A 25,020-nucleotide genomic window follows, 5' to 3' on the forward strand; every position below is an offset into this window, starting at 1 on the left:
AGAAAGAAGAGCAAGTCTCATCGAGATATAAAGAGAATGCAATGTGAGTGCCCGATACTACCAAAAGAAGAGCGTGCTAGAGGAGCATTAGCATGTGGGGAGGACTGTTTAAACCGATTGCTGATGATTGAGTGGTAAGTTAAATGTTATAGATAACTGACAAAATTAAAGGACGTAGAAGTCTTTTTTCTATGTTATAGATATTTGAGTCCTTGAGTGCCTACTCTCGAAAACTTGGATTTTCTTTATGAAATTGATATAATTCTTTAGTAACATAACAATTGTATGTGCACCACCTCACTGGTAACAGTGTGTGCATTGTAACGGATGATCTGTCAATAAATATCGATTCAGTATTGATTGTACTCTTTAATATCCAATTCAGTGGAATTTAAAGAGTTGAACTTGTAAAACTGTGTTTTGAACCTTTTGTTTCTTCACAGCTCCTCACGGTGCCTGAATGGAGCCTACTGCTCAAATCGGCGCTTTCAGATGAAGCAGCATGCAGATTTTGATGTCATCCTCACAGAGGACAAGGGCTGGGGACTGAGGGCAGCTAAAGACCTGGTCGCGTAAGAATCTTTGAAGCTTGCAACATGACACTTAAAAATGTTCTTTTTTGTTAGTTTGTTTGTTTTTGCATTAAGATAGAATAAATCTTGAAAGTCGTTTGTAATTGTTGATTTACCATGTTGTTCACCCTTAATAGGGATCAGAAAGTCCAAAGAAAACATCAGTCATTTAACAGACTAACAGAACTGTTTTTAGTGTTGTCGTTTTTGTGCTTTGTGGAAACTCAGACAGAAAGCTAATGTGCAACAGAAATTTAATCTTCGCGTATACTTAAGATTTATAACTGCCATGCTTGTGACAGGAGAAGTGTCTGACATTTTTGGTTTTATTGTGATTTTAGAAACACTTTTGTACTGGAGTACTGCGGGGAGGTATTGGACCACAAGGAGTTTAAAATAAGGGTGAAAGAATATGCTCGTAATAAAAACATCCACTACTACTTCATGTCTCTAAAAAACAATGAGGTTAGTATAAATAAAATGGATTTTAACACTGATATTAAAACTACATTGGTTTAATAATTGAGTTAAAAAGTAGCTTACAGGCGTAGTTGACATTTGATTATTTCTCTTCAGATCATTGATGCAACACTGAAGGGTAATTGCTCTCGGTTCATGAACCACAGCTGTGAGCCCAACTGTGAGACCCAAAAGGTACAGTAGCAAAAACAAAGAAAATTTACATTTTTGAGGTTAACTGATTGACTTAATGATGCCTTTTCTTCCTTTCTAGTGGACTGTCAATGGCCAGCTTAGAGTTGGTTTCTTCACCACCAAGGCTGTCACTGCAGGAACTGAGCTGACTTTTGATTACCAGTTCCAGAGATACGGGTATGGCTTTCCTCAGTTTTTTTTTTTTTTTCATCTTTGCGTTCATGGTTGTGCTGAAACACAATCTTTATTCCTTAAAGCATTCATATTGATACCTGAACAGCATATCATGTGTTGCTGTCCATCAGTTCACCCTGCATTTCAGCATTGCAGGATGATAAACACTGTCAGATGTGCACACTTAGGGTGCATTCACGTTAGGCCAACCGTACCGTGCTGTATTCTAACCGTGCTGAAGCCCATTTGACCCCCTCCCCTGTCCCCCTTTGGCCCACATTGACACTGGTTAATGCATCCAAGCCTGAGCACAGACTGGTCACGCGCCAACGTCATCACACGCATCATCCACTGTTGATGAATTATTACATGTTGATGACTCAGTATAAATAATTTTTTTTTTTTTTAGGCTGTAAAATAGCAGCAGATTTATACAATATCTAATCTGGCATCGGGATTATTTCATCTGACCTCGGATCAGTAGGTTACGTTAACTATAAAGAGTTAAGTGATGAGAGAGAGAGCTTCATAGCGGAGAGTTCTCGCTCACAGTATATAATCTGGAGCCTGGAGAGTTCCAAGCACTTATCCTGCTGAATGAAACCCCAACTTTTGAACTGGAATGAGCCCCTACAGTCATCTCTCTGCGTGTCCGTATTCTATCTGAATCCCCCGGCATTCCTTTATGCACCATGAACTGTGCCATCTCTGCGTAATTTTGGATGTCTTTCAGAGCTGCACCAAACAAGGTCTCATGTCATAGGACAGCCTGTATCCAGAGCAGGATTAAAAGTTCAGTTCAAAGATTTTTTTACCGTGACGAGAGCAGTTTCAACCCTCTGATGAGAGCTGGAAGTGAATCGCCACGTCAGCAATCAAGATCATTATTTCACTTTTTGATGACATGAAATAGAATTAAAGGTAAATTAATTTAGTGAATGATAGTATGGCCTTATAATTTTATAATTAGAGAGGTTAAATCAGCTGTGAGATTAATCCAGGCACACACTTGTCCGCATATTTGGCAGACTCTCTTTTATGCACAGAGGATGAAAGGTGTTTGTTATCCTGTGAGCTATTTGTGTCTCAATCAAGGGAATAACCTTTATTTCACAAACCAAATAAACCTCTCATGTTTGTTAAAGTCCGACTGCTAGAAACTGGTCAGCTTTTCAACTTTTCACCCATTTTTACCACTTGACCCCAATTTTTGCATAATTTTTTTGTCTGGTATTTCTTTACAAATGATTAAGTTCCATGTGCCAATCCACATTTTTATCATCACTTTCAAAATGGTAATTCTGTTAAGAGGCTAGATTTTGAAAAAGCCTATTTTGTACTATAGCATAAGAAAATACATATATTTAAAGAGGGGGTATTATACTTTTCCAGTTTTTTAAAACATAAATATAAAGTCACAATTTTGGGTGTCCATACTTCACGTATGCAAATTTTCAAACGAAGATAAACGTATGTGGAAGTAATCTTGGTATTAGAGTGTAAACTGATAAAAACGGTTTGCTGGGAATCTCTCCGAGGTCCTCCCGAGATGAGATTTTGATGGAGTGAACTGATGAGGTCATCGCAATAAGATCTCCTGACTGGTTCGTCCGTGCTGCTGGCAAAGCGGAGCAAACCGCCCTCACAAGATGAACAGAGATGAATAAATACACCGCTAACTGCGGCGAGGGATAAGTCCACCATTATCAAAGCCATTTAGTAACACAGTAATTAAACACTTACCAAACAGATACGTCCTGCTCTATCCTTCGCTGCTGCTGGTTTTCTTCCCCCTCTCTCTCCAAACTATCAGGGTCAGACTCCATGTCTAACACGTATGGACATATATCAAAATCCACCACATTTTACTCAGTCGGACCAGTTCATTCAAACTTTACAAGTACTAGCATAGCAACATAGCCACATTGGAGGGGGCGGGCACAAAACATTGAGTCCTGCCATCTGCCAGTCGGAGGAAAGCAGGTCCGTGGAGGGAGGATGTTAAAGAGACAGCAGCGAAAACGAAGCGTTTCAGACAGAGGTTAAAATAAGGGTTTTTCAGGATGCCAGTGTGAGAAACATGAGGAGTTTTTTGAGCTGTAAACCATGTGAAGCTACTACGTGGGTATCAGAGAGATGGTGTAAAGCTTTGAAAAAAGGCACAATACCCCCACTTTAACTCTGAAAAGAGTGGTTATTATTCAGGTCAAGAATAAAATTTGATTATCACGGCTTTTCAATGGACCATGATTTTGCTGACCTCCATGGGGCCCCCGTGTTTGGCAGTACCCCAGCAAGCTCTCCCCTTTACCACCACCACCACCACCACCACCACCCCAATCAGCATCCTTACCCCTGTGGTATTCATAGTGAAGTTATAGGAGTGTAGATATCACAGCTTTAAATGGCATTGTGAATTGGGCTATGGATAAATCCTTTCCCCAATTTCCATATACAGCGTGCGTGCCGCGGAACACCGGCGAGCTGCGGAGCACTTCGCTCCCTCTCTAGTCTATCAGAGCATTTCCATAGCCAGCATTTCAGCACCGGCCACTGCCAAGCCTCGTAAATTCACTGTTGTTCAGAAAGCACCAACCATGGAAGTCACAAGCGTAGGACATCTGGTTCTTTCAAAATAAAACACAATGCACGGACTCCCGATCATAAATCATCACTTTGTCAACATTACGTCTCATCCTGCAGCGAGAGCAAAGGGTCACCGAGAGGTCAGTGGGTCACAGAGCTACAATGGCACCACTGATGAGGAAAAGTTAACTTTTGGGGATATTTAGCCAAAGAATTTTGCATTAAACCACAGATCCTTTGAGCAAAAATTAACCTTTTAACTTCCTAGTGTACTGAGTCAATGGAGGAAGCAATAATATCATGGACTTACACTGGAAAGGATGATAAATTAACCCAAAAAGGTAAAATAGTCTGCTGTTGACATGCTATTCCTGCTTGAACTCACAGTTCTCCCGGGATCGCTTCCTGATGATCAGGGCTGTGTGCCGCGGCGCAGCTCTCTAGACTCGCTTCCAGTGGGCGAGGTCACTCGCCTTTTGGTCGGAGCAAACCCGCGGCACTTCAGTGCGCAGCGTGCACACTGTATATGGAAATTCGGGGTGAATGAGAGGTTCTTTAATCTTCTTTCTAGTGTTATAGCAGTGCTAATTTCACTTTTGTTTCATTTCTTTCTACAGCAAAGAAGCACAGAAATGCTTCTGTGGGGCACCCAGCTGCAGAGGCTTCTTGGGTGGGGAGAACAGAGTCAGCGTTCGGGCAGCTGGAGGGAAGATGAAGAAAGACCGCAGTCGAAAGAGCACTCTCACCACAGTCAGTTCTCTCAGCTGTTTTTGAAATCATGTTTTATTTTTAGTTTACACCCAGCTGGTAGTAATGCCAATCTAGTTACACCTTTATAAGAGAATCACAAAAACAAAGTCTGAATTTACTCCTTTTTTAAATCCAGAATGTTAACTCAATCTTGTATGTAGGTATATATTTAAAACGGTTCTGTGCCAGTTTTGTTTAAAGTGTTTTTTTTTTTTAGATGTTCAAGGTACATCTCAAAAATTGGAATATCATGAAAAAGTTCAATATTTTTTGTCACTTATTTCCGAAAGTGAAACCCATATATTACACAGACTCATTACACATAGAGTGAAATATTTCAAGCCTTTATTTCTAGAAATGTTAATGATTATGGCTTACAGATAATGAAAACCCAAAATTCAGTGTCCCAAAAAATTTCTCAACAAAAGGATATTTTAAATAGAAATATCAGGCTATGTTTGTTGATGTCATCACTCTTTCTCTCTCAGGTTGATGAGGAGCTGGAGGCATTACTGGAGAATGGTGAAGGCCTGTATGATGAGAAACAGGTGGTGTCTCTCTGCAGATTGATGGTCCGAGTGGAAACTACAGAGCAGAAACTCACCTGCCTCAAACTCATACGAGTATGTCCTCAGTTATGTATTCCTAGTTAATATTGTCAATAGTTGTTTTTTTTTTCCATTTGCAGGACATTTTATTCAATTTTGTGTCACACAGGATACCCAAAATCCATCCTGCCTGAAGCAGTTCCTGGACCATCATGGCTTGTCTTTGCTGTGGATCTTCATGGTGGAGATTTCTGAAGCTAAAGGGAACAGTGCCAATAACATCAAAATACAGTTAGAGGTATAAAGAGACGCACACACCCACTAAAGTGACTTTAAAGATGGAAATCTTCAGGGTCTGTCTGGCCACTGTCTGATCCCTGATCATTCATTTTTCTCTTTACAGATTATGAAGACCTTGGCTGTGCTGCCTATATCTACTAAGAATATGCTGGAAGAGAGCAGAGTCCTGACCTTTATCCAGCGTTGGGCCCAGACTAAAAGTCTCCCTCAGCCGGCAGAGATGGATGGTTACTCCAGTGAAAACACCTCCCGAGCTCAAACCCCCCTCAACACTCCTGATGGATCCTCTGCCAAACTTGGACCAGAAATGGAAGGTGACTCCTCCAAACCGGCCGTGTTCCGCCGCCTTAAAATCATCAGTGAAAACAGTCTGGACAGTGCACTTTCTGATGCTAGCAAAGCATCTGATGTGAAGGAGGAAGATGAGGAGGACGATGATGAGGAAGAAGATGAATCCTCACGTGATGGGAAACAGGTGAAGGCAGAGCCAATATGCGAGGTTGCAGAGCCAACAAAAGCAGCGGCTGAAGAGTCTGTGAAAGAGGAGAAACAGGAAGAGGCTTTGATAAATTCAAGCAGTCAACCTCAACCTCAAACTGATGAGGCTGAAGAAAAAATGGAGGTGGATTTGGCAAAGGAAACTGAGATGAAAGAGGATACGAGTGAGGGTCAGTCAGAAGAACTTAAGGGGGAAAAAGAGCCAAGAGATGAACAAGAAAGAGGGGAAGAAGATACAAGCCAGACAGAAACAGAAAAGGCTGAAGTGGAAGGAGAACTCCCCCACGTTAAAGGTCAGGAATCAGTGAGTGAATCCATCAAAACAGATCAAACTGACCCTCTACCTGAGCAGCCCCCTGAGAATAAAGAAGGCCAGGCAGACACACAAGAGGCTGAGAATCCTCCCCCTCCTCCTCCTCCTCCTCCTCCTCCAGTCAGTGAGGTAAAACCTGGTGAATCCAGCACTGAAGCTGCCCCAATCTCTGAGACCACAGAAGGTAGCATGACCTCTGAGGTCACGGTGCCCCCTTTGGACCCATCAGTGATAGGAACTCCCTCCCAAGATGAAGAGGAGGGTGTGTCAGATGTGGAGAGTGACAGGAGTCAAGAGACCCAACTCAGCGCTCTGGACATCAGCGGTATGGCTGCACGGCTCCTGGACAGCTGGAAGGATCTGAAGGTGAGCTTAAAAGAGTCGCTCTTAAAGAAGACGTCAAACATGTTAAGTAAATATACAGCAATACTCTTTCTGTTTATCCATTTGACAACTAAGCGGTTTTGTTCTTGTCCTCTCAGGAGGTGTACAGAATACCAAAGAAAAGTCAGGTGGAAAAGGAAGTACATGGTAAGTTTGAACAATAAAGGATTTTTTGTTCTGTGTTTTATCTTCAGTATGATTTTACCCAATTAAAACTGCTGTTTGCTAAACCCTATTCTGTTTTGTAATCCAACAAAAAATTCCAGCCAACAAAAAATACAACATAAAGACATCAGTCCAACGGATGAGTAGGCAAAAAAACTGGTTTAAGACAGACACATTTAATTGAAGCAAGCCGATAGCAGTAGGGACAGTTGAGTTTTGTAGTCACTTTGTCCTTCATGCATTGAAGTTACTTAAACTCTGTGAACAAAGGATGACTGCAGATTGACCAGGTCTTCTTTAGAGTCCTGGATTGGTCGACCCAGCAATACTGCTTAAGATGTAGGTATTGGTATCCTTGTGTACACATGTTTATTCACAATCCGATACTGTTTTGTTTAATATATTTTTTGCTTTGTTTAACCATGCTAAATATTAGTATTAAAAACTGGAAATCCATTCTTCTTACTGCATGCACAGACTACTGTTTTCAGAGCAGTAAAGAAGAACCAAAGGACCCAGTGCAGCAGCAATATTTGGAGGCTGCATGACAATTATTCTCTGGTGTTGTCGTACACAACAAGAAGTGACACAGTTTCTTGAAAGTTAAATAACTTTTGAACCATAAATTGTTGCCTCTTGCTTGTTTTTCCTCTCAAAAGGAAAAACCCATTGACACTATTAGTGGCTTTGAATCCCTCACGGCAGCATTTTCAGCGAGCCCGGAACTCCGGTATCTTCTCAGGATTTTAAAGATTAATACACACCAGTATACCTGATATTGAACATCTTTTAACCATTTAATCAATTTTCCATCATTTATTACTGCTAGCTTTAATGCTAACAATTGTATTGTTTTCCCTTAGTGCGGGCCTGTCAGCCAATGGTAGGCTGAAATAATGCTGCCTGAATAGAGCATAATGGAGAGACAGTTAGAGGATGTGATGCAGCTACCTGTGTTATGGTGATTTTAGAATTTAAACTTTAGGGTCACAGAGAGGCTGTATATCAAGATTCTATTTATATTTTTTTATTCTGAGTCAAATATAGGTCTAAAATAATTTGCTAGTTTTCCACAGCACAGTCAGTCTAGAAAGTTTACAGCCGTATCGAATCGGTACTCAGTATCGGTCGATACTCAACACCTTTGTATCTGAATTGGAAGAGAAATAAAAGGTGTTGGCATATCTCTACCTCAAACCCTAAAAATGTCAGGTGGTATGACCGTCCAAGTGAATGAACAGATTACTGACACTACTAAAAAGGGCATTTTGATTGTAAAGAAGTCAATAAGGGATAATTTTATGGTTGAAATCTTTATAATAAACATAAAAATTAGCAATATAAAATTAGTAAGATGTTAGAAAAACTCATGTCCTGGAATTTGCGAGTTCTTAAATATCAGGGTGATGCAACCATAATCATGGATATTTTTTTAAATTAAGTGATGAAAACAGACTGTAGCATAATTTATCATTTATTTAACTTCAAAAGATACTCATTGCCAAGTGAAATGGTTAACTATCCTTTTTCGAGTAAAAATAAAAAAGCATTTGTACAACCAATGTAAAACTGCTAAAGATATGTATTTTACATTAAACTCTTGATTTCATTTTAAAGATATGTGTCCACTTTCTAACAAGAACAAAAATAACGATTTGTGTGTTTAATTTGAAATTAGTTGCAAACGTCAGGTGCCACATCCACAAATGAATGAAACCTTACCACTGACCCGAAAAAAATCTCAATTTTATTCATGCAGATTTGAATTCTGCAATTATTTATATTTAATGTAATAGTTTTCAGGTTAACAGCCATTTATAGTGACTGTAACAAAACCGAATCAGCCAGTTTCTATGTGAATATGCAGCACAATGGCTGTGAGGCAAACACAAGTCACTACTTGTTAACTTTTTTATATTGATTGGCTGTTAGTGTGTCTGTCCTTTAAAGCTCCTTACAGGAGCTTTTAGCTGATTGTGAAACCAACTAAATGCTAATTCCTCTACTTAACCAATGGAAGAAAACAAGAGCACCAGCTGAAAGATTGTTTTTAAATGCCTACAAATGCTCTTATTGGGTTGATGTCTAAAGAAGTGTTCAACTGCATGCTGCCAAAATAGTTTTTGCTTACTTTATCCATGGCAAAGATGTTCATTGAATGATATAGTTCATGGTTTAAAGAAAGCAGTTTAAGATTTGTTTCCCCTCTGATGTGTAAAGGAAAGAATCTGCAATAATATGAGAGATACTACTTTATCCACAGGGGGACACACAAACAACACAAGCTAAAAGTTCAGGGCTTCATGTTTAACTCAACTAGCTGAGTGCAAGAGTTAGCAGTGTTGGGTAAAAAGGGGGGGACGAGATGACGTAGTCATGGGGTGGGTTGTTCCTACTGTACTATTCATGTTGCTCACTGCCACTTAAAATTTTCTGACAGATCGCAGCCGAGATCGAGACACAGCTTTGACGCCACGCAGAGCCTCTGGAAGTCGAGAGCGTGAAAGGGAGCGAGACAAGGAGAGAGAACGAGACAGAGACAGAGACCGTGATTATGACAGAGACAGGGATCGAGACTGGGACAGAGAGAGAGAGAGGGAGAGGGACAGAGACAGAGACCGAGACAGAGACCGAGACAGAGACAGAGACAGAGACAGAGACAGAGACAGAGATCGGGACAGAGATCGTGATCGAGTCTCTGACAAAACTCCACGCAGCTCTGAGAGACGGAGGAGACGCTCTGTTTCACCACCTTTATCATATGAGAGGAGCCGGCGCACTGAGGAAAGGTAAGAAATCTTACAACACAGAGAACGGTGTAGATGGTTTTTCAAGTATGCTGCAGTCTTATGGTTATAGGGAAGTTTTGGTGTTCAGCTTTTGTCTTTTTTCTGGGTGTTTAAAGGTTTGATCCATCTAACAGCAGCAAAACCCCAAGAGGAGTTGGTGTCAAGGAGCGGAACAAGCTGTCCACGGAGGAGCGCAGAAAACTTTTTGAGCAGGAGGTTGCTCAGCGGGAAGCCCAGAAACAGCAACAGCTTCAACAACAGCAGCAGCAGCAGCTTCAGACTTTATCTTACGACCCTGCTCTGGCTTATGCCTCCAGCCCTGGATTTATCACGTACCCTCCTGGATATCCCATCCAGACTTTTGTAGATCCCTCCAACCCCAATGCAGGAAAAGTACTCCTGCCTACCCCTGCTGTTGAGCCCAGCTTGAATTATGAACAGACACCTCCTCAGCGTCTTATCTCAGACCTTGGACTTACCTCTCCATCCTCCACTTCTCAGACCACTCCGGTCTCAAATCTCTCTCAGCACATCACCACCACTAACCTCACCAGTGGGGACCCCCAGCAGTACGCACAGCCAGCTGTAGGAACCCAGGACGCAGGTGTAGCTGTCCTCCCTGTACCGGCCCAGACAGCCACTCAGGTACAGGGCCAACAGAGCTACACCACTCTCTGGGATCCCACCACTCAGCAGGCGGTGACTGTGCAGACACAGCCTGCACAGCAGTATGCAACAGCCCCAGCACCGGCTCAGACACAGACGGCCATCTATTACCAGGGTCAGCCATGCCAAACCATCTACAGCATCCCCACTGCTTACCCACAGGCCAACACTCCAGTTATACAGGTACAGTGCCATACTGAGAGCATAGCAAGAAATTTAAGCCTGACATTTTTAATAGAGATTCTTTAATATTGGCACTATTAAAGGTGCAGTTTATAGTTGTTTGCCTAGTAGCATTTAGCAGAATATAAATGAAACTATCTTATTATTTAAATTAGTGTTTAATTACCTGAATATATGAGTTTTATTTTTATCAAGTTAGAATAAGCTTCTTATTCATACTAAGGGATGGCCCCTGCCACTGTCTCTGCCATCTTGTATTTTTGCATTTCCCATGTTTCTACAATACCACAGAAGGGGCCAAATAACAGATGCTTTTTTTTCTTGTAGTTACACTGGTTACCCTATAAACACCAGAAGTGATCAGTGTTATCTAGAATCTGACTGTTAAGCCCAAAACACACCGGTGCTGTCCAACACATGTCTAAATGAAACCCCTGTTATTTTCTATGAATAAACCCACACCAGCATCAGCCATACGTGCTTAGATGTGACACACCACAGCACTTTATTGATTTAGTTATTTATTGGGCTTTTTTTGCCTTTATTAAGATAGAGGAGAGCAGTGGATAGGTTCAGAAAAGGGACGAGAGAAAGGGGGAGGGACTTGGGAAAGTAGCCCCCAGGTATACTTGAACCCAGGCCGTCTGCGTACGTAGGGCACAAACTAACCACCAGGCTGTCCATGCTGCCACAGCACTAATGCCACTGCTTTTACTTGATTTTTTTTTTTTTTACTTAACCGTTGAGACAGAGAGGTGAGCCCTGAGCATCATCAAGTACCTGCAGTGGCTGGTCAGATGTTTGACTGTTGACATGCCGCTGCTGGTGTGTGCTATGGGCAGCACTTGAAATGTGTTTTGGGCTTTAGATGTTGCTAATATTCCCCAATTTTACACACTGTGATTTTAAAGTGATTACATTTTGACTGAATATGTTACAGATAAGGCCTCTTTTTCATTTTAAGTATAATACAGATTTATAACCATTACATAGCATATCATAAGAACCAGGAAGTAATTAAACACACTCACTACACAATAAGTGCCACAATTCTGAGTTCAAAGTGAATTTTTATGAATCTAAGTTTTTTTATTTTATGAATAAAAGAAGTTGATTTTTTAATCTATTTTCCCTGACGACAAAATGCAAAGTGTACTTTTACCTATTTTTCTTTATGAATGTATAATACCCTTTAATATTGAGGTTGTATACTTACTAATAACAATGTAGATTTTTTATTTATATAAATACTGATTATATCCTAATTACTGTTAATTGAATTTTTTAACCAAGAGTATTGCATCATATTTGTCAGCTTGATAATTTGAGTGGTCTCTTTTCTGGCGATATATAATTGTATTACAAGAAATTAATATACCGCTATAAAGATATTAAGAGACAACCAAAAATAGCCAAAATTTTATTTGTTCCAAAGAAAAAATGATATATTTAAAGACTTGGAAAAAACCGCTAGCCTTTTCAGGATAGCAAAACAATGAAGTGTGAAATTGAGAAACACGTCATGTAAACTAAACTCATAGTACCTCATGTCTGCTTTGATAAAAAAAAAAAAATATTTAAGCTCCTGAGCTGGTCTTGAAATGGACCAAAATTATTGTTTGTCTCATTCTGATCAGCAGCAGAGATAAGTTGTGCTTCATCTATAGGGGGCATCAAAGTCAATGTAAACAAAGTTTCAACCAGGAGCTTTGACTACAACACAAGCTGGGAAATACTACACTAATGAAAACTGATTGCTGCATTCCTTTTGTAAAATCTGATGTGATTGTACTTTGTTTTTTTCTGAAGGCGTACACTGAACCCACAGCCAGCTACCTGCACAGCCAGCCTGTGTATCCTGGTCATCAGCAGGGAGTGGTGGTACAACAGGGGGGCACTGTCACCACCATCGTCACATCCCAAACTGTGCAACAGGTATGATACACACAGTTTCTAAAGCGCAGTTTTGCTGTTATTTCAGGAGGGATGGATGGGAAAGATGTTTATTTTTTATTGTTGCACTGAATGACTTCACGTGTAAGACTTGTGGTTTTAATTAGTGCAGCTGGAGAGACAAATGTTCTCTTTTTGGGATGATGTCTATTTGGAGTACTCTGCACTGTTTTTATTCGAGGAACGACTTGGTCTCAGTGTGACCACAAGGGGGTAGTATAGTTTGATTTACACAACTCTTGAGAGAAGGAGATTTGGGGTCTAATGACAAAGTGCCTTCTTAAGATGTGTTTTAAGTTAGAGCAAATAAAGGAAATGACTTGATGTTCTCCATCTGTTGTTAAAAATCTGAACAGTTGTGACTAACAGCTACAGCTGTCTTTAAAAATGCAGCTCAAATGAATCTGTTTTTCTCTACGAAAAAAAAACAAAGCTCACTTCTTGGTACTAAATCTTCGCGGATTTGTAGCTAATTCTCATTTTCGATTTCTTTTTCTGCCCAGGAAATGATTGTTCCCAACAATGTGATAGACCTGCCTCCTCCCTCTCCCCCCAAACCCAAAACTATCGTCCTACCTCCCAACTGGAAAGTGGCTCGGGACCCTGAGGGCAAGATTTACTACTACCATATTGTGACAAGGTTGGTACTGCATTGTGTATATAAAGACCTCTAAAAACCCTGTGCACATATTTCTAAGATTACTTCCCTCTTTATATCAGGCAAACACAGTGGGACCCACCTACCTGGGAAGGAAGCAGTGACAACACAAGCGTGGACCATGAGTCTGAGATGGACTTGGGAACACCCACCTATGATGAGAATCCCTCAAAGGTGAGCCTAAAGCTTGGGTTTGTTAATTTTTTATGTTAAAATGTGAAATATGTCACCTTGCATTGAAGCTAAAGAAGGTACAATCAAGGTGTCTTTATTTGAGGTTAAGAAAGCATCCTCTTCACTGATCATTTGGTTCCCAAAAAGTTTGTGCCTGAGTGCAAACATGATTCTAGTGTTTGTTCCTTGAAGTAATTGAAGATGCTTTCAGCAGTGATTACTCTCAGCTGTCTCTCAGAGAAGAAAAAAGCCCTCAGCAGGGCACCATATTTACAGAGTATTATGACCTCACCAGTGACTCCACCCCCTCGTAAAATGGCTTCATCAAATCTACATGGAGACAAAGATTTAAAGGGAGAGTTCACTCACCCCACCCCCTCACAGCTGTCTGTTTCTCTGCCTCAAGGCTGAAGAGGAGGGTAGCTCAGCTCATCTCTTCTTCCTCTGCCTTGTTTGTTTTCCTCTCTTCATTTTTACCCGGACTTTTGAGGATAATAGAAACCATCTGAGAGAACCAGAATTCATTTAATTGTGGTTTCTTGTATTGTAGTGCTACAACACAAGTGTCCCTTTTGTCTCTTTTAAAAAGATAAAGTTAAAAAAGCACTAAAATATGAGAGGTAGTGACCTGTGTTTTTCCTGCCAAGAACAGCTACATAGTCATGCACTATTTCCCCTCGTATTTTTGCTGTGGTGGTTTGAAACTACAACACATGCCCTGCACTTGTAAGATGTCTGAGAATATCGTATCTGGATCACTGCTTCTATTGTCGTGTTTACTTTTGTTCTTCGCCGCTTTGTTGTGGGTATGGACAGTCAGCTGTTGTCTGCCTGGTCTTGATGTTCAAGCCTGTGGCCGGACAGGCAGCATCCTGCCAGGATATCCCTGCTTTGTGTCAAGTAGTTGGTGAGCAGGTGGCATTTGATGCCCCTCTGACCTTGATAGCTACTGTTTGGTGGCCAGTTGCCATGTTTGGCTAACCTGATGCACAGGTGCAAAACTTAATTTAACAACAGGATAAAAACACTGTTGAATTGTGTTTCAAAGAGATGGTGGAACTTGAAAGGTACTCTGACTGAGGAAAGAGTGACAGAGAAGTAGAACTGAATGTGTTTGCCTGTGACAAATTACAATTACAAAACCAAAGGTCTGAAATAAAAGTTTTTTCCTAAAATGTAGATGATTAATGAATTTGTCTGTTGTATGATTCTGTTACAGTTCTCCACAAAAACAGCAGAAGCAGACACTTCCAGTGAACTGGCTAAAAAGAGTAAAGAGACATTTCGCAAAGAGGTGAGTCTGCGGAGTCAACTGTTTGTAGCAATTTTGTGTATCTCCAGATGTTTTAGTGGCCAAAAGTGTTTTGTGGCTTGTGTGGAAGTGAGGCCTGTCTGACTAGGGGTGGAAATCACAGAGTAACATGACGTAACACAACTGACATGCAACAAATGGCTCACCATTAAGATGACCAGAGCCCTGCATGGGACTCTTTTCTTAATCCTGCTCCTGCCCAGTCACACTTGATTTCTGACTACCGCCTACACCCACGGGGTCTGTCCAATTTCCCCACATCACTTACAGAATATTTAACAATCTTTGTTAAATATTCAGAATAACAGACACTGTGGGTAATTAAAGTAATGGTAATATAAAGCACCACGTTGACAAAGTTTGAAAGAAGCTCTAACAAAACAACCAAAACACTCGCATCCTTGTCATTCATAACAGTGCCACATGGTAAATATGGATTAAAAAAGCAGCTTGTAGGGGAGCAGGTGGCCTAGTGGTTGAAGGCGCTCCCCATGTACGTGGGCGGCCGGGGTTCGAATCCGGCCTGAAGCCCTTTACCGCATGTCTCTCCCCCACTCTTGACCCTGTTTCTGACTCTATCCACTGTCGTCCTCTATCTAATAAAGGCACAAAAATGCCCAAAAATAAATCTAAAAACAAAAAACCAAAACAAAACAGCTTTTAGCCTCAGACTGGTTTAACTCCTTGTTGTGGCTTAGTAATAACAATGTTCAAATAATATTTAGCAATCTTATTTTTAAGTCATACAGGGGTGGAATTGTTCCCTGAAGCTCTAGGAAGCACTTCCATCAGCTCTCAAAGATAGTAGACTAATCTTTACTCTATTTGTTAGGGACTTCATAACTGGCTGGATGTTTTCTAAAATACTATCTCCGAGGAGTGTCTATCAGGACACGGTAGGCAATAGGCATAGGTTTCCTTTTCCGCTTTATTGAAGGCATGTGCACACGTCAGGCATAGAAGGCATCACAGGTCTGTAATGTACTCTATATCTTTGTTTGTGGTCTGTAAGGCAGAAGTAGAAATCAATTTGGAATATTAATAATAATAGGACACATACATAATTTACAGCTTCTGTGATTACCAAATATATAAACAAACAGACCAAAAGGAAAATATATATCAATTCAAATGCATAAAAACACAACGGGTACATAAGCAGAACAGTAGCTTCTCATGAGACCATAAATGAGGTAATTATGCCACCTGTTGGTGAAAACGCGTTATATGCTTAAGGGGATGCTTCAACATTTTGGCAAATTCGCCCATTGCCATAATTCCTATAGTCTTAGTAATAGGTTTGTTTTCTTTAGTTGTCGTTGCAACCACGCTATAAAATAATAACGTATAATTATGTAACATGAAGCAAATACTCAGAACTACTTCTTGAGTGAACCACTGGGTGGAGTGACACAGTGCAGCAGCCATGTCTGGAGTGTAGTTCCGGCTTTGCATTTAACTTTAAAACATCCATGATTATTTCACAGCGTGGTGAATGTGCAGGTCACAACTTGTCCACGAGAGTGTTTTGGAGATGTTGGATTGTGTATTTGATGAGTTTGATGAGGGGAAGCAAAAATTCCGTCTGCTAGCATAGAGTTAGCGGTGCAGCTGGTTTAACGGTCCCCCCAGATCTAGAAACAGCTTACACCGACAACTAAAGGAAACAAACCTATTACTAAGACTATAGGAATTATGGCAATGGGCGAATTTCCCAAAATGTTGAAGTATCCCTTTAACACTTCCACCAGGATTAAACATAGCTTACAAATGAGTCTACTTGCCAAATAAAGAAATGAAGAAATGAAGTGCTTTTAAGCATACATACATGAGCAATGAAGCAATATGAATCAACCAGCATCCAAAAAAACATGGACACATATATAAATCTACAGAGTCAGTACTTACTTTCTGGTCAATAACACACAAAAGGGAAACCTGATGGTGTGCAAAAGTCAGATGGAAAAACGGTAGAACAGCCAGAGGAATGATAACTGGGGCGAGTCTCATGCAGTCATAAATTATCAGCCAATAATATAAGGGATCACTTCTAAACCAATCAGAGCAGTGAACACATAATACAAACTGCTAAACTGAAATCTGACCTGAGAACAATTTTGTACACTATTAATGCTGAGCTGTTATCTTTATCATTATGATGCTTGATGCAATAAGGTCAATTTGCAGGGAAAGGGTTGTTTTTTTTCCCCAAGTAACTGCATAATGGCTCAGCGTCTCTGTGGGCCCGTGCGTATGTGCAGTGCTAGGCCAACAAAACAATAAGGGGAGCATTAGAACTGTGTTTTTTGAGCTATTTACAAAGTTTTAGTGCACACAGTTTTGTTGGGCTTTAACAAAGCATCATACAGCAGGTGGGCAATGCAGAGACAGACCCATATTCAAACATATTTACAAAGCACCGGCGACTACAGCTGATGAAACAGCAATTAAAGCGTGATTTTTCACTGAATGATTTAAACAGCAATGTGTGACACATCTCCTGTATTATACAGGTATATCTCAAAAAATTTGAATATCATGAAAAGGTTCAATATTTTTTGTCACTCATTTCAGAAAGTGAAACCCATATTGTGTACAAATTCATTACACATGGAGTGAAATGTTTCAAGCCTTCATTTCTTGAAATGTTGATGATTATAGCTTACAGATAATGAGACCCCAAAATTCAGTGTGTCAGAAAATTAGAATATTGGGAAAAAGTTCAATATTGGGAAGTCATGGTGTCACACACTAATCAGCTAATTAACTCAAAACACCTGAAAAGGTTTCTTGAGCCTTTAAAGGGTCTCTCAGTTTGGGTCAGTAGGCCACACAATCATGGGGAAGACTGCAGACTTGACAGATGTCCAGAAGACAGTCACTGACCACAGCCTTGAGAGGATTGTCAAGCAAAATCCATTCAAGAATTTGGGGGAGCTTCACAAGGAGTGGACTGATGCTGGAGTCAGCGCAACAAGAGTCACTACACAAAGACCAATCCTAGACATGGGCTACAAATGTCGCATTCGCATGGGCTGCCATGGCATCTGCTGGTGTTTGTCCACTGTGTTTTCTGAAGTCCACAGTCAATGCAGCCATCTACCAGGACATTTTAGAGCACTTCATCCTTCCTTCTGCTGACAAGCTTTATGGAGATGCTGATTTCATTTTCCAGCAGGGCTTGGCACCTACCCACACTGCCAAAGGTACCAAAAGCTGGTTTAATGACCATGGTGTTACTGTGCTTGATTGGCCAGCAAACTCACTTGACCTGAACCCCATAGAGAATCTATGGGGTATTGTCAAGAGGAAGATGAGACACCAGTCTAGTATGCTATTGTGCTTGTATGTATGGCTGCTTATTGTCTGAATCTTTGTTAACTGTGCTGCTGCCTATCCTGGCCAGGACATGCTTGAAAAAGAGATTTTTAATCTCAATGAGGTTTTCCTGGAAAAAAAAATCAAAGTTTTTTTTCCTGTTATTGTCTTTACAACAAGTATCTCCCTGTGTTTGTTTTTATCTTCCTCAGATGTCTCAGTTCATCGTGACCTGTCTGAATCCTTATCGCAAGCCAGACTGCAAACTTGGACGCATCAGCAACACAGAAGACTTCAAACACCTGGCTAGAAAGGTAAGATCAATCAGTGAGATGTGTATGCATGCAGTGAGAACCTCCATTAATGCTGGAAATCTTTGAACCTTTCCTCTGGCCTCTGTGTGGTCAGAGCACAATGAAAGCATTGGTCAGCTTTTAACTTAAAAAGAAACATTTTTGAAGTTTCCTCCCAAACCAGAGCTAAATAGTTGAGCTCCCACGACTTCTTTCCCCAGCCAGATGCTTTTACATTGTGCTTCTGAAAGAGACTGAGAACACATTTTACATGTAAACTATTATCTCCCTCCTTCTCCCTTCTTTTGTTTTCTTTCTAAAATACTTTTCAAGCTGTTTCTTCAAAAGGCAGCATTCTGTTTTTTCCACTGTGCTGGTGGATCAGTGACTTGTTTATATAGGGAGTGGTTTGCGCTTACTGCCACTCGGACATACCAGGACAGTGAGGACATGGGCATAATTAACAGAAAGACTTGTTTATTGCGTAAAATCAAAAAGGGCAAAGTCAACAACTTGGCGAAATAGATTGTAATTAAATAATTTACTGTTCTCTGGTGATAATAAACGTGTCTACCATGTCTTTTCCCCATCTCTGCCCATTCCTCCAGCTAACTCATGGAGTCATGAACAAGGAGCTGAAAGCTTGCAAGAATCCAGAGGACCTGGAGTGTAACGAAAATGTGAAGCACAAGACCAAGGAGTACATCAAGAAGTACATGCAGCGATTCGGCTCCGTGTACCGGCCCAAAGAGGACACAGAGGTGTATTAGCCTCAAAGCTAACATGGGAGAAGCACAGATCTGCCTTTCCATTCACTCCTAGGTGCCGCACTGGGCAGCCTGAACCGTGAAGTAGTTTGTTACTCATATTTATGACTAAAAATTGCACTGCTGCTGCCTCAGAAGCTCTCCGGGCCCTGTGGATAAAGGTGGAGCCCCGTGCTAGAGACCGTAAGGGGCTAAAGTGGCCCTGAACGATCTGACAATTTGCAGTGGATGCAGTGCTTTGGAAGGATGACACTGAGGGGTGCTACAGACTGATGTTTTCACTGACTGTATGATTTTAAGCTTTTCTTTTTTCCATTTGTGGCTCTTAAATGTTCCAGAGATGATCACCTCAATTCCACTTTTTAGTCTTTTCTGGCCCTGGATGAGGATTAGTCAACAGAATCAGTTTTTGTTATCAATTAATCAGTTGTTTTTTTTCACTGTTATGATTATGACAGAACATTTCCCCCCTTTCACTTCCTTTCTCTGGTGCACGCTTCTACCGCCCTCCCCTTCCACTGACTCTGTATCTGGTGCTGCTTTTAACTGGGCTGTGGAGGTCCAAGCTTCCACTCCTCAACCCTGCCTTCTAAACCACAAGACTTTGGAGCCTCTGTTGTTTTATGAATGCATGATGTAGGCTGAGGTCAGCGTTGTATCCTTTATGGAAATTCTTACATTTTCCATGTCTCCTGCTTCAACTTATACACCCTGAGATTTTACTCGCAACTCACTTTGGGATCAGCCAGTGACCAGCAGATTGGCAATGGTGTTAAGGATGATATTTCCATGTCTTTTATGAATTTGTGTATATTAACGGGAGCAGGGTTTGAATGCTATGTTTGATGTGCTGTTTAGCTTTGTGTCCATTTCTCCTCATGTCCGTTTCCACCCCCTCCCCTTACTTGTTCTGCCCTCTTCTTACAGGCATAATGTTGCAGTTTTAACCGTTTCTAAACATCCTGTGAGTTCTCGTTCTTTTATCGTGTATACGTCCTAGTGAGACAGTAGAGACTCTTAGACTGGCCTTGCTGCACTTATTAATTTACAGGATTTATACAGTCGTCAAGGTTGTTTCATTAGCATTAGGTCACAGTTTGTTGCAGCCTATCAAATTGCAGTAACAAAAGTTCCGACATAGTGTACATTGCTTTATGTGAATATATTGAATAATAGTTTTTGGGAATGTTTAAATAATCAGACACTTTGTAAAAGGACTATCATTTCATGATTCAATATGTAAATAATATGTAAAATTACCAAAGCTGTATGCAGGAGAGAAGGGTCAGGGGTCACCGTGAGCCCACCCAGCCTCACCAGCTCAGCACTCCTGATGCAGCTCTTACATCAGACAGACAGTCAAACATAGGTCGCAGCTGACTCACAGCCCTGTATTTTATTTCAATGGTGGGGAAAATTATATGTTTCTTTTTTGTTTTTGTTTATTATTATTTTTCTATGTACAAAGTAAGTTTCACCCTACTTTACTGTAAGTATTGTGTAAGCACATTGTCATACGGAGTGTACAAACATTTTAAAGATAATAAACTTTTTTGTAAAATGAAGCATTTTTCTTATGTATATATACTGAATGTACAGATGATGGCAGAATTATTAGCCCTTTTATGAAAATTTTAGTCTTTCCCAAATACTGTTAAACAGAGATTTTAACACAGCCTTCCCAAACATCCTAGTTTTATTTTGGATACTTAACAGAAACAAAATAATTTCACCAAAAAATAAAAACTACCAGGGTTTAAATTATTATCACCCTTTAGAACTTGCCATTTTGTTGAGCCACAGCAAACCACTATCATTAAATATGTGCTTTATCTTTGAAATGCCAAAAGCTTTTAAAATAAAAGTTAAAACTGGATTATCTTCCAATTTGCACACAGAATAAGAACTTAAGGAAAGGTTTGAGTGGCAAAAAAAACTGTTTAAACTTTAGAAAAAGAGTTGATTTTCACAAAGCAGAAGAAGGATCTACAAAGTTATCAGTGTTTCAGAATGTCAAGAACTGGACTGAGAAGTATCAAACAATTAAAAGGGAGCCACACAGTCCAGAACAAGCCTGGCAGAGATGGGAAAACAAAGATTTTAAAGACCCTGGAAAGAAAACTAGTGAAAGATGTGTCTAAAGACCCCAGAACAACAGCCAAGACACTCGTGAATGACCTAGCCATGTTGAGAATTGTAGTCTCAAAGATGACAATCACTAGAGCCCTGCACAGGAATGGACCGAGAGGTTTAAGAGCCACCTTCAAGCCAGACTGAAATATGCTAAGAACAACCTGCATTCTCCATTCTGCATACTGGAAGTGTGTCCTTTGGTCAGATGAGACCAAACTAGAGCTCTTTGGCCTTAGACACATGTTGCTCATGTTTGGAGAAAGAAGAACCCAAAGAACACCATCCCCACAGTGAAACTTGGTGGTGGGAAGATTATGCTGTGGGGATGCTTCAGTGCGCTTGGAACTGGGAATCTCATAAAGGTGAAAGGAATCATGGAGAAAGAAGGAAATGTGGAGTTTTTGAAAGAAAATCTCAAGCAATCAGCAACAAAACTGGGTCTGGATCGTCGCTTTGTATTCCAACACGACAACAACCCAAAGCATGCGTCACTTCTGGTGAAGAACTACCTTCAGAAGACTCAAGTGAGCGTTATTGAGAGGCCTGCACAAAGCCCTGACTTAAATCCCATTTAAAATCTGTGGGGTGAACTGAAGACCAAGGTTCATGCCAGAAGACCATCAAATCTGGAGGAGCTTGAGAGATTTGGCAAAGAACAATGGGCTGGGATTCCTCAGGAGACATGTCAGCGACTTTTTGAAAAGTACAACAAACAACTGCAGGCAACAAGGAGGCACAACTGACTTTTAGAATCATAGGAACTAATCATTTTGACCCTGGTAGTTTTTTTTTTTTGCAAAATAATTTTGTTTCTGTGAGCAACGTAAAATAATGTAAGCATCCAAAATAAAACTAGGATGTTTGGAAAAGCTGTGTTGAGAAGTATTTATGCTATTTAGCAGCACTTGGGAACTACCTCAAACAAAGTTATATTTTCATAGGGGTGCTAACAATTTTGTTTTCATCTGTGTTTATGTGCATTTATTTATACCAAACCAAATCACAAAATCATTACATTTGTTCAATGATTGTTAATCCAGGATTGAGCACTTTGCATAAGTGGCAGTGACAAACTTCCTTTCAACAGGCAGAATATTGGACAGATCCAGACTGTGATCAGCCTCCAACCAGGGCCTGATGGGCTGAGAAAAAGAGAGATCAATGCTGCCAGACAGAAAGACATAACGAAAGAAAGGATGTTGATCCCAATAGTAAAAGGCAATAAATACTAAAACAGTAATAAATAAAGTTGATAATTGTTGGAGCCAGAGTGAAGCAGGTCTATAGCAGAATTGTTTTCCTCTGTTATGCATTTGATTTGGGTTCACTTGGGTGTCAGTTGAATAGACTCAGATTTAAGCAAATGTTTCATGATTAACTGTTGGGTGTATGCCTAATCCCATTTAAATAGGCTCCTTCCTCTAATAAGGCGTGCATATGGGATGAATGCCACTTCTTGCACATTTTTGAGCCAGATGTTTGGTGCTAGAGGAAGGACTCATCTGCTTCCTTTAGAGATGTTCACTATGGTTTAAATATACATAGCAGTAATGAGTTTAAAGGCGCTGCGGAGCTTCCCTTCTCCCTCGTCCATCCCAACTCCCCCCCCCACCCCTTCCCAGTGTGTGCACATTCCTCAGCTCAATGCCTGTGTGCTCCAGACCGCAGTTAAGCAGTCCCGTCTGGAGTATGTGACGGCATGTAACACTGCCTCAGGCCTTCTGAGATGCCTGCTACCACTTATGACTGAACGCAAGGAGATCATTAACAGATTTGAGTTCAGGACAGAGCAAAAGGAGCGCAGAGAATCAGATTGTGCCTCACAGAGAAAGAGGAAACTTTCCTCCAGAATATTTTGGAAAGGGGCTGTTATTTTCATTTTATCCACAAATTATTAAATACCTCTTAACAGATTTCCCACAGGGTTTGGGATAGGAAATGTTCTTATAAACTAAATCCTTTGATAAGGGGTAGTATGTTTCAAATATGGTGAGTAATGGTGCTGTGCAATCCATCAAAATAGCTCTATACTTTACTGTGACAGACATGCCTGTCACTTATAGGTCTGCGGATGTTTATTTCATAGTTACATGATGGTTCCAACTTTCCATGTGGTGGAGAAACATTTTTGCATTTAATTTGGAAAATAACAGGCAATGGTGCTTTTAATTTTAGCTGCAATTAATGTTCTCAATTCATTAAACAGTATTTAATCATCATATTTTTAAAATAAGAGAAGAAGTCAACACTTTTTGAAAGCATGTGGTAAACAAATGATCTTCATTGCCTATGAGTCTACTCACTCATTTTTACCTATTGGTCATAATTAGCCTACTTCATAAGCTAGCATATTTACCTGTTGTTTTTTTTTTCTTTTTTACCTCATAAAACCCTGCTTGTACATATGAGGACATTCAATTTTGGCTTTTGAACAAAATGGTTATAATTCCTGCAATTAGACAATTCATAATTGTCAGGAATGTCTATTGACATATTTTGCTTAAGATGTTTAGAGAAATTGCTGTATCCTCAAATTTTTCAAGTATTTTTATGGAGATTGAGGAGATATGTTTGTATAAATTGGCAAGTTTCACTGAAAAATAAAGGGTAAATTTGATTTTAATTGTTGTGAGGCATTTTGATGGGAATTTGGGATATTTGTTTGGATGCTCAGGGAAATTTGTAAATTTTTATGCATTTTCATGGAAATTTGGTACATGTATTTGTGACCCTTCAGGAATTTTTCTAGTATTTTCATGAAAAATCAGGGAATACATTTGTATATTTTGGACAGTTTCAGTGAAAGTTTTTTTGGGAAAATTTGCTCTACAATTTTAGAGAATTTTCAAGGAGGTTTCAGGGAATATTTTTTGTTGTTTCCGTCATTAGGGAATGCATCTGTACATTTAATAAATTTTAGGGGGAATTTGCTTGAAATTTGGGAACTTTTCTTGAAAATTTTCAGAAATTACCATTGTATTTTTTGGGAAAAATTTGATTGGAATGTTAAGGTTTATGATAAAGCATCACTGATGCATTTGGGGACTACTTAAAGAAATATTGGTGTAGTTTTTAATTGGATACTTTAAAGATATTTTCAAGATGACAGAAATTGTAGGTAATTCCTTTGAAATTTTAGGGAATTTGTGCTTTTTGAAAAGGAAAATAGCCAAGAAGTTCCTGTTCAAAGACAAGGCTGGTGTTTTAACTGGTCCTGTGTATCACACATTAGTGGGAGAAATTAGAAATGCATTCCAAACAAGCGGTAGACTGTACCATTAGGCAAAGATAGGCAATTGCCTGGGTCCCAGGCTCCTAGGAACCATCTGCACACATGACTAACTTAACTTAACCCTTTCTCCTGGCCATTTAAACTTTTAAGGGGTTAACACACTCATGAAAAAAGATATAAACTTAGTCATGTTCTAGTGACATTAAAGCTTTAAATAATAAAATGTAATTAATTATAATAATTATTTTTTTTTAATTCTCTCATTTGAAAAACAAGTCATTTGGTGAAACTGTTATTTTACCAAATATTTCATAATAGATATAATACAAATTTAATAACAAAATATATTCAAACACTTTTTGAGAGGTAACGGTTGGTAAAACCATAGACTGTAGAAAGAATTGGCTGTGTGACGTCAGCCATCTGCTTACACTAGGCGGACTCAAACTGCTCTTGAAGCCAACCTGCAGTGGCTTCCATATTGAAATGGCAATCTCAACGGATCAACTTAATGGCCCACCCACTAAGCTCGACTTCCTGTCAGCTAGCTAGCTAGCATTCTGGTCGTCAGAAACATAGCTTCTGCCTGCCTGCCGAG

At 40.0% G+C, this 25,020-nt stretch overlaps 1 protein-coding gene across 3 annotated transcripts in view; it reads left to right on the forward strand.

Moving 5' to 3' along the window:
- The window catches only part of setd2 (SET domain containing 2, histone lysine methyltransferase), a 29,024-nt gene extending 8,442 nt beyond the window's left edge, over positions 1-20,582 (forward strand). For all 3 annotated transcript variants that reach the window (XM_041792761.1, XM_041792762.1, XM_041792763.1), the window contains 18 exons: positions 3-134; positions 444-572; positions 914-1,037; positions 1,149-1,226; positions 1,306-1,403; positions 4,604-4,736; positions 5,225-5,359; positions 5,454-5,582; positions 5,688-6,761; positions 6,878-6,926; positions 9,385-9,733; positions 9,850-10,582; positions 12,392-12,517; positions 13,039-13,175; positions 13,256-13,367; positions 14,587-14,661; positions 18,210-18,311; positions 18,899-20,582. In XM_041792761.1, coding sequence (XP_041648695.1) covers positions 3-134; positions 444-572; positions 914-1,037; positions 1,149-1,226; positions 1,306-1,403; positions 4,604-4,736; positions 5,225-5,359; positions 5,454-5,582; positions 5,688-6,761; positions 6,878-6,926; positions 9,385-9,733; positions 9,850-10,582; positions 12,392-12,517; positions 13,039-13,175; positions 13,256-13,367; positions 14,587-14,661; positions 18,210-18,311; positions 18,899-19,060 — 3,877 coding nt within the window. In that variant the 3' untranslated portion in view covers positions 19,061-20,582. The remainder of the gene's footprint in view (positions 1-2; positions 135-443; positions 573-913; positions 1,038-1,148; positions 1,227-1,305; positions 1,404-4,603; positions 4,737-5,224; positions 5,360-5,453; positions 5,583-5,687; positions 6,762-6,877; positions 6,927-9,384; positions 9,734-9,849; positions 10,583-12,391; positions 12,518-13,038; positions 13,176-13,255; positions 13,368-14,586; positions 14,662-18,209; positions 18,312-18,898) is intronic.
- The last annotated feature ends 4,438 nt before the right edge of the window (positions 20,583-25,020 follow it).

This window comes from Cheilinus undulatus, linkage group 8 (genome assembly GCF_018320785.1).
Source record: "Cheilinus undulatus linkage group 8, ASM1832078v1, whole genome shotgun sequence".
NCBI classification, from domain to species: domain Eukaryota; kingdom Metazoa; phylum Chordata; class Actinopteri; order Labriformes; family Labridae; genus Cheilinus; species Cheilinus undulatus.